The 10000-nt window shown below is 47.8% G+C and overlaps 1 protein-coding gene across 3 annotated transcripts in view; it reads left to right on the top strand.

The window, feature by feature from the left end:
* Positions 1 to 10000, top strand: part of ldlrap1b (low density lipoprotein receptor adaptor protein 1b) — a 41663-nt gene that overhangs the window by 23919 nt on the left and 7744 nt on the right. For all 3 annotated transcript variants that reach the window (XM_031580924.2, XM_031580925.2, XM_012822446.3), the window contains exons 4-7: positions 1 to 106; positions 575 to 647; positions 4868 to 4963; positions 8648 to 8769. The exon at positions 1 to 106 is cut by the window's left edge and continues 9 nt beyond it. In XM_031580924.2, the coding sequence (XP_031436784.1) occupies positions 1 to 106; positions 575 to 647; positions 4868 to 4963; positions 8648 to 8769 (397 nt within the window). The remainder of the gene's footprint in view (positions 107 to 574; positions 648 to 4867; positions 4964 to 8647; positions 8770 to 10000) is intronic.

Here is a 10000-nt window from a genome sequence, read left to right on the forward strand (position 1 = left end):
TTGCACAGCAGACAAGATGCATGATAAGGTGTTTGCTTACATCGCCCAGAGTCAGAGCAACCAGACCCTGGAATGTCACGCGTACCTCTGCACCAAGAGGAAAGTGGTGTGTACGGCGACTCCTCATCTGCCTACACACACACACACACACACACACACACACACACACACACACACACACACACACACACACACACACACACACACACACACACACAAACACAAACACACATATAGAGTGCCACTCCCTCTGCTCTTCCTTCCCCTGAGCTAATTCTGCCCAGTCTTTTTTAAGGCTATACTTCCCCTACCCTCTGACACATATACACACACCCTGGACAGCTTCTTATTCTTGCTGACACCCCCCCCCCCCCCCCCCCCCCCCAACCCCTGCAGCCCTCATGTGTCCACGCACACACACACAAACATAGTTCTCCATGTGTAGATACTGTGACACTCCCAGTTCCTTCCTCATATTTCCCTCTTAACTCCCATTCAGGGGCAGCATTTTGCATTGTGAATTTACAAACATTCTCTCTCTCCCTCTCTCTCTCCCTCTCTCTCTCTCTCTCAGGCGCAGGCAGTAACGCTCACGGTGGCTCAGGCCTTCAAAGTGGCGTTTGAGTTCTGGCAGGCTGCCAAAGAAGGTACGCCCCGTTGCCCCCGATGACAGCAGTTATGACTGACACCTCCATATATTTTGTATTCTCTCTTGAGCCTCCTGTTTGTGTTGGCTTCCTGTTCTCTCGAGCTAACAAGCTTTTCAGTCTCTCACTTCTCTCTTTCTCTCCCTCTCTCTTTTCTCTCTCTCTCTCTTTCTCTCTCATACCTATAAGTATATTTGCACCTGACTTTGTTACAGTTTCTAGTGTTGAGACCCATATACAGCTTCCGTTTGTGTGGTGCTGTTAACCAGTTGAGGAGGCAGCTGTGACTGACACACTTCTGTGTGTGGGGATGTGTGTTTGTGTGTGTGTGTGAGGGCATGAGCGAAACAGCCCACACACACAGAAACAGGCTTTGGCTCAGCTGTGTTGTCGATGACAGACGGGCATTGTTTGGACAGGTCCTTGATTGACAGCCCTGTGGGGACTGTGAGTTGAGGGAGGGTAGGTGGGAGGTGAGTTTCGATGTGAATCAGTGTGCTTCAGTGGTCAGATAGTATCCAGTCTGCACACAGTACTACACACTCGGAGGTGTGTGTGTGTGTGTGTGTGTGTGTGTGTGTGTGTGTGTGTGTGTGTGTGTGTGTGTGTGTGTGTGAACTCACTCTGCTTGTTGAAGGTGGGTTTGAGTGATCAGGGCTACAGTGTGCACATTGTCTCGTTTTTGTTCCAATTGTGCATTCTCACACGCCCCGCTGCTTCAGTGTGCCATTATCACATGTGAGCGAGAAGCGAGAGCGAGACACAGATATGCAAACAACACAAGGCATTCAGCTGTGTAGTTCCTTCACATGTCTACTGCTTTCTACAAGACGCATGAGTAATGCACCTACTCAAACACATCATTGGAGATGAAGCTCTCGGGTCACACACACACACACGCATATACACACACACACACACACACACCCACATTTATGTCTGTAACAGGGTTATCATAAACTAAGACGAAACTGGTGGTTTTGAGACATTTTCGTAAACTGAAATGATAACTAAACGAAACTAATGTTGATAGCTAAAAAATAATCTTAAAGTTGACCTTCAAAGTTCCCATCGATGGGAATACACGTCCATGGGGAAGGATGTAGGATGGTGAGTGACGAATGTAGCGTTTTTGATAACCTGGGTGTTGGTCAGGGTTTTTCTGTTAACTATACTGGTAGGGTTATTGGATACTGTGTTCTTTGCCCCGGCTGTCTTTCCTGTCTCTCTCTCTCTCTCTCTCTCTCTCTCTCTCTCTCTCTCGTGTATATACAATCTTGTCTGAGCAAATAAGGAGTATTTCCTGTTTCCTCCCAGTAGCCAGTCATTTTACTGACCTTCACTGAGTTTGTTAGGGGTTTTTAGTTAACTTTACTGGTAGTGTTATATTGGTTACTCGTATTTAGTCGTGTTCTTGCCTTTCATGTGTATTAAAGGTGCAGTCTGCAATTCTAGTCCCATACACTTTTTTTCAGCAACTTTTTTTTACAGTTTACAAACTGTAATAACCTTAGTATGTAAATCGGAGCCTGACACACATGTACTGAGCTGCATGTATGTTTTGCTCTATGTACTGAAGCCGAGAGAGAAGGAGAAAAAGATGGCGGGAGGGAGGGAGAGAGAGAGGAAATGGAAGCCTCTGGAAGCCCACCAGAGTGTTTTAGCTCTAAAAGCAGGGAAGGCTGAAATACCTGACGGGCCTCTCCCAGCTTTATTGTGTGCATCAGTGGAGTGAGTCTGCACAGCACAGTGGACAGCAAAGCCTTAAAGCTGCACTTCTCTTTCCCTTGAAGATGGAGAGACCAGAGAAAATAATAGGCCAAAAAAAAAGTGGCACAGCAAAAAGACAGACCAAGATTGGAGGGTGAGAGTTTAAGAAGTGGGATGGTGTGAAAGACATAGAAAAATGGTGTGCGTGTGAGGCAGGTGTGTGTGTGAGGGGGGCAGGTGTGGGTGTGTGGGGCCGGTGTGTGTGTCTGTGTGTGGGGCAGGTGTGTGTGTGGGGCGGGGGGGGGGGGGGGGGGGGGCAGGTGGGGTGTGTGTGTGTGTGTGTGTGTGTGCTAGCACATGCACAGCCTGCACTCAGAAATCTGGGAGGGCAGACTGATTGAACTGCCTGGTGTGATCGAGCTCAGGAAACACTGTTTACTGTTACACTGTTTGCTACTCCTGCCCACTCTCCACCTTCTAACCCCCTGCATCCACACACACACACACACACACACACACACACACACACCTCCACCCTCTCTGTCCGGTTTAAAACACCCTTTCATCCGTTAGCATCAGAGGTGCTTTGATGCTCCGCTAAATGAGATGCGTCTCCTGCTCTGAGCAGATGAACGCCGCTGCGAGAAGCGCTCTGTTGTGCCGTGCTCCGGTCCTGCTCCGCAAACGAGGGCCAGTGCAGATGAGCTACCTTCAGACGTCTCCTCCACTTTCATCATCACCCTCTCCACTCGTCTCTCATCTCTCCGCTCCATACTTCTCTTCGCCTCGCTGCTTCTGCCTCATTCTGTTTGTTGTCTGTGCGCTCTGCCGCTTTCTTTTACCTCCCCTTCCTCTCACTCCTCTGCTTTCTTTTGCCCCTGCTGTCTTTCCTGCTCTCTCTCTCTCTCTCTCTCTCTCTCTCGTGTATATACAATCTTGTCCGAGCGAATAAGGAGAGGGAGTATTTCCTGTTTCCTTCCAGTAGCCAGTCTTTTTACTGACTGGGTCAAAGCGTGTGTGTGTGTGTGTGTGTGACCACTGGACATCCGCACACTCACACACTGTCATGGGAAGTGTTCATATCAGCTCAACCCCCCCTCACACGTGTGGCTTTGCTTCATCCACCCAATGCTCTAGGGTCTAGTAGCTCACAGTGGAAAAGCTTTTAAGGTCTGTAACTCGTGCTCCAAAACACAAGCTCCATTGCCCCAAATTCCTATCATCCTTCTCCTTATCACTACCACATGTTTGGGCACTAACAAACTCGATCGGAATCTCTTTGATGCTCTTTTAGTAATAATTAATGAATCTATATGACCCCTTGTGGATGGGTGTAAAGCTACAGACTAATTGACAAGGGCTGTGATGCTACACAAAAGTAGCTTAATCTCTGATCTCATGTCTCTGATGATCAGAGCTCGTGCATATTTGAGTGTGTGTGTGTGTGTGTGTGTGTGTGTGTGTGTGTGTGTGTGTGTGTGTGAAGTAGGGAATTGGGTTGGCCTGTTTATATGCAACAAGTACAAGGGAATGGGATCTCTATGGGGGCAAAAGTGGGATGGATGGATGTGTGTGTCTGTAGGTGGAGGAGAGAGAGAGGGTTTGTGGGATGGATGTGTGTGTCTGTAGGTGGAGGAGAGAGAGAGGGTTTGTGGGATGGATGTGTGTGTCTGTAGGTGGAGGAGAGAGAGAGGGTTTGTGGGATGGATGTGTGTGTCTGTAGGTGGAGGAGAGAGAGAGGGTTTGTGGGATGGATGTGTGTGTCTGTAGGTGGAGGAGAGAGAGAGGGTTTGTGGGATGGATGTGTGTGTCTGTAGGAGGAGGAGAGAGAGAGAGGGTTTGTGGGATGGATGTGTGTGTCTGTAGGAGGAGGAGAGAGAGAGAGGGTTTGTGGGAAGGATGTGTGTGTCTGTAGGTGGAGGAGAGAGAGAGGGTTTGTGGGATGGATGTGTGTGTCTGTAGGAGGAGGAGAGAGAGAGGGTTTGTGGGATGGATGTGTGTGTCTGTAGGAGGAGGAGAGAGAGAGGGTTTGTGGGATGGATGTGTGTGTCTGTAGGTGGAGGAGAGAGAGAGGGTTTGTGGGATGGATGTGTGTGTCTGTAGGTGGAGGAGAGAGAGAGGGTTTGTGATGCTTCAGCATGTTGGCCCGGCCTGCTCATGTCCTTGGGGAGAGCAGACAGGCATGGATCAGCTTTAATGTCTCGCCTCAGTAATGGAAGCATTACATTCTGCTTTTGGAGCCATAATTAAGGATACTATAAGACCTGTGTGTGTGTGTGTGTGTGTGTGTGTGTGTGTGTGTGTGTGTGTGTGTGTGTGCTTCTGATCTTGGGTACACCTTAAGCAATTTATGTGTACAGGTTGATTGCGGTTGAAATAGCCTACTGACTCCAACAGCTCTCTCCCGTCCTTCCTCCCTTATCTCTTGCCATGCCTTCTCTCCTATTTTATACACATATGTCTCTCTCTCACTTCACTTCCCTTCTCTCTCTCTATCCCTCCATCCACAGACAAAGAGAAGAGGGTGAAGTCAGGCTCTGATGGGGAAGGAGCTGGCAGCTCCCAGTCCGAGAGCTCAGCCAGCCTCAGCAGCTTAAAGAGAGGAGGTGAGTCCCACTGGATCACTATGGATCTCTCCCACTGTATCACTATAGATTTCTCCCCTTGTCTCCCCCTCTCTCCTCTCCTCTCCTCTCCCCTCCCCCTCTCTCCTCTCCTCTCCTCTCCTCTCCTCTCCTCTCCCCTCCTCTCCCCCTCTCTCCTCTCCTCTCCAGTCCTCTCCTCTCCTCTCCTCTCCTCTTCTCTTCTCTTCTCTTCTCTTCTCTTCTCTTCTCTTCTCTCCTCTCCTCTCCTCCCCTCTCATCTGTCCCTCTTCTGCCACCCTCTCTCAAGATCCACCCTTGTCCTTTGTGTTCATGTCGGATTTGATATTTGTGTGTCCACGCTCATACTTCTGTCTACCCCTTTGACTGTGAAGCTGTGTGTGTGTGTGGTGTGTGTGTGTGTGTGTGTGTGTGTGGTGTGTGTGTGTGTGTGTGTGTGTGTGTCTGTGTGGTGTGTGTGTGTGTGTGTGTGTGTGTGTGTGTGTGTGTGTGTGTGTGTGTGTGTGTGTGTGTGTGTGTGTGTGTGTGTGTGTGTGTGTGTACTGTGTACATATCTTTAATGCACTCTGAAGTCTGTCAACAGAGCTAAGCATCCTCACACAGGGTAGCGGTTCCTAACCTTATCAGTCAGTGGATGGGGTTGTAGGTCTGTAGGTGTGTCAGGGGGAGGGCTTTTCCCATGTGCACACGTCTCAAGTGTCTGAATAATGCGCTTGCTGAGGCAATTACAAGCCTCCAACTCTGAAGTGGTGTGTTTGAGAGCTCCCATGCCTGCTAGGAAGGTATATCCATCCATATCCATCTCGTGTGACTCTGGAGACCACTTGAGTCATGAGTGCAATTTTGTGGTTATATGAGATGACTAAAGGCTATTGCAGAAGCCTATGTTTAGCAGAACCTTCATCTACCCCTTTCCGGTATGTTTGTGGCAGGAAGGATTCCTGTAAGTCTTACATGACCCAGTGTTTACAGGGATTTGGGCAGTGTGTGTGTGTGTGTGTGTGTGTGCTGGTCCATCTGCAAGCCGATTACCCCTCTTTCTGTTGGAATAACATTTTAACTGATTTCCTGTGTACTTATCTCTTTTATTTTATTCATTTATTTTACCCCCTCTCATGTTTATAACTTAATTTGTTTGTGTTTTCCAGCGTTCTGCTTTGGAGGGATGCAATGAAATGATCCCAGTGTAGCCTTGCGTGTCTCTGTGTGTGTGTGTGTGTGTCTCTCTCTCTGTGTGTGTGTGTGTGTGTGTGTGTGTGTGTGTGTGTGTGTGTCTGTGTCTGTGTGTGTGTGTGTGTGTGTGTGTGTGTCTGTGTCTGTATTGGCCTCAGTGGTCATCAAGCTGGATGGATTAAAGCTAGGGTAGGTGATTCTGGAGAAACCAGCAAGAGTTGGATAGATTTTGAAAGTATTTATCTGAAGAAAAAAAACCTGTAGTGGGTGCTTTTTATTGAACTTCCAAGCTTGGCTTCTGAAGCCTTTCGTCCTTATCTCCTTTTGCTGGCCACAGACCTCTGTGGTTTACCCTTGTTTTATCTCGGGCTCAGTCTAAATATTTCTTCATCCGTCGTCTTCTGTTTACTTGTCTTTGTTGTGTAAGCTGTTGTTGGCAAAGGACGAATGGGCAGTTTTTTCAGTGCTTGTGTTGGTTTGTCTGCCATTGCGTTTGCTGACGCCCCTCACTGAAGATACTGAGCTGGACTGAGTGCCCTCAGCATTTGCACAACCAGTGATGGACACTCCTCCTGGCTCTGATCAGTGGTTCTGATTCGGTCCCGCTGGATTCTTGCAAATGGCATCAGGCCTGACAGTCAAAGTCCTTTTTATACGGGTTACCTACTGCAGCTTTAAACAGGTTGTGTGTGTGTGTGTGTGTGTGTGTGTTTTTATATATATATATATATATGTGTGTGTGTGTGATTTTTTTTTTTTTTTCCCCTTTTCAACCATCTCTTACCTTTCCTCTCTCTCCTCCCTCTAAGTGGTTCCCTTCTCTCTTGCTCCTTCTTTCCTCTTCTCTCCTCTGGTGTTCAAGTTGACTGCGGGCTTCAGGTTTCTCGCTTGGAGGCCTCTGGCTACTCAGCTGGATACATGACATGCAATACTGGAGGTCCTCAGGGACTAGCCTGCTGTCTGTCATCGGAGACAGGAAGTGTGTGTGTGTGTGTGTGTGTGTGTGTGTGTGTGTGTGTGTGTGTGTGTGTGTGTGTGTGTGTGTGTTTGTGTGTCTTAGAGAGACTTTCTTCTAAGGAATGAGGAATACTGTGTGCCAGAACTTCCTGTCAGAAAGATAATGTCTGGAATACGATCCCATCAGGCTGTGCCTACTGCTTAGGCACACGCGCGCGCCCAGATCCTCAAGCAGCCATGTCAGTGGGCCAGGCTGCCTGCGTTCCTGTGGAGCAACAGATTGGATGACTAATCACCTGCTGATAATTGCGCTGCTGGTGAAAGAGGAGCTGCGGTAAATGTCAGTCAGATGAACACAGAGAGAGAGAGAGAGAGAGAGAGAGAGAGACACACAGAAGGAAACAGAAGGAGAGAGGGAGCGAGAGAGGAGATGCCAAGTGCAGGGGGAAGTTGCTGAGGGCACAGGATGGATGGATGGATGGATGGATGGCAGGAGTTGGGAGAGAAGCCAAAGACTAAAGGCCTGAGATCTGCAAATCAGACTAATTCTTTGAGATGCCCTTCAGTACCCTTCCAAACAAGATGGTTTTTTTTTTTTTTTTTTTTTAACAATGCCAGTTATGTACTACATGAAATCGGAAAATGCTATTCTGGTTCTCTGTGTGTCTTCAGAACCCCTTCTTGGGTATACTAAGTATAGTATAACTAGCTATTTGTGGTTTCTGAAACTCTCCGTACTGTTTTAGGAGGTGTGCAGAAGACGAGTTCAGTTTGTCTGTTTCCTGAGAAGCAGAGTGGAAGATTGATTGAGTATGTGAGAACAGGGGGTATGTTTGATCCAAAAAGAGGAAGATGAATTGAGTGTGTGAGAACAGGGGGTATGTTTGATCCAAAAAGAAGAAGACTGATTGTGTGTGGTCTCTTGCCTCATAAATGAATGACAGACAACAGATGGCCAGCAGAATGACACACATTAGAGAAGTGCACATTATTGATTGTACTCATCAAGATTAGTGCGTGTGTGTGTGTGCGTGTGTGTGTGTGTGTGTGTGTGTGTGTGTGTGTGTGCGCGTGTGTGTCTGCGCGTGTGTGTCTGCGCGCGTGTGTGTGTGTGTGTGTGTGTGTGTGTGTGTGTGTGTGTGTGCGCGCGTGTGTGTGTGTGTTATCTCTGAAGGCAGTAATGACAACGGATGTTTATTCAACATGCCCGGCATTTCAGTCTTCATATCCGCTCTCCTGGCTCTAGTGAAGTAGATGGACATCCTTGGCCTCATTGGCCTCATTCACACAAGAACCTTTAAACAACAAAATCACCAGCAGAGCTACACGGGCTGAATCCTCTGAGTTCACAGTGGGTGTTAATGGAGAATGGAGCTACTGTGAGGCCCATGCTCCCTCAGGCTGTGTGTGAAGCTGTGCTTCTGTGTGTCTGTCCATAGAGGTGGCCATGCTCCCTCAGGCTGTGTGTGAAGCTGTGCTTCTCTGTGTCTGTCCATAGAGGTGGCCATGCTCCCTCAGACTGTGTGTGAAGCTGTGCTTCTGTGTGTCTGTCCATAGAGGTGGCCACAGGGACCCTACTGGACCTGGGGGAGGGAGCCAAAGAGGCCATGGCGCACTCCGGCCCAGAGGGAGCACGCACTCGCAACTCACACACCTCGGAGAACAACAACACAGTATGGGTAAGCAACCACACTACAGTATGCACACACACACACACACACACACACACACACACACCCCTGCCTGCCACTAAGAATGCCTTCGTAGTATGTATGAGTAGGCTTTCATGCAAAAACGACACAGTAAGTGTGTGAGTAATTGCATGCTCACATTTTATATACTTTATTTGATTACAAGTCAGGTTTCAACAAATTTAAGCAGTTCACCAATCCAGTATAGGTATTACAGTTCAAGGGTAGAGGAAACTTAGTCTCTTCAAAATAAATGCTTTCTATAATTGCTGATGTTGAGCAGTACCTTGCCAACTGTTTGGCCTTTGTTTTATGTAGCCACCCAATGCAAAGTCTGCGTGCCACCAGCCTGTGAACGTGACCTAAGCTGCCAAAAAAACGAGCACAATCAACTGACATTTCTGCTCTCAATGGCAGTAATCTGTGAATTATTATATTTTTTGCACAGTATGATTCTTCCAAAAACCGATCGAAGACACATGAAATTTCAAACATTTGTCTGGTCTGGTGCGTTTGCGATTCCAGAGAAGGTGTCTGCACAACATTGAACCCAGTCAGAACAGAGTAGTGTGCTTGTGCATCTGCTCATCCTCTGGGCGTGGGGTCTGTGTTACAGCACACACACACACACACACACACACACACACACACACACTTTGTGTTTAAATGTTGGTGTGTGAGCCAAAGGTCTGTCAGGACAGGCACTAGATTTGCATTAATTGCCAGATAAGCATCAGTGGTGGGCCTGAAACCTGGCTAGCCGCGGCAGGCTGCTCTTACTGCGTGGAATGAAACGCCACGGGGGGTTTAAACCAGTGCATAAAATCTGATTATCTTTACGTTCAAATCCGCATGCCCTTACCCCTCACTCTATAGGCAACCTCAGGACTGTGTGCATGGGTGCTTATGTACCGTACGTGCATGATAATTAAACAATTTAGCTGCAGTCCGCTAGCTGAATGCATCAGTTACGCTTCATGTCTATGTTGTTCTCATTTTGATATCGGCTGTTCATCAGGGTTCAGGTTAGGTATATTTTCCTGAAGGGAATGCCACTGCACAGATTATATATTAAAGTCACAGTGCACATACATGCCAGTACACAGATTATATATTAAAGTCACAGTGCACATACATGCCAGTACACAGATGATATATTAAAGTCACAGTGCACATACATGCCAGTACACAGATGATATATTAAAGTCACAGTGCACAT

This window comes from Clupea harengus, chromosome 14, assembly GCF_900700415.2.
Source record: "Clupea harengus chromosome 14, Ch_v2.0.2, whole genome shotgun sequence".
In the NCBI taxonomy this organism is placed as follows: domain Eukaryota; kingdom Metazoa; phylum Chordata; class Actinopteri; order Clupeiformes; family Clupeidae; genus Clupea; species Clupea harengus.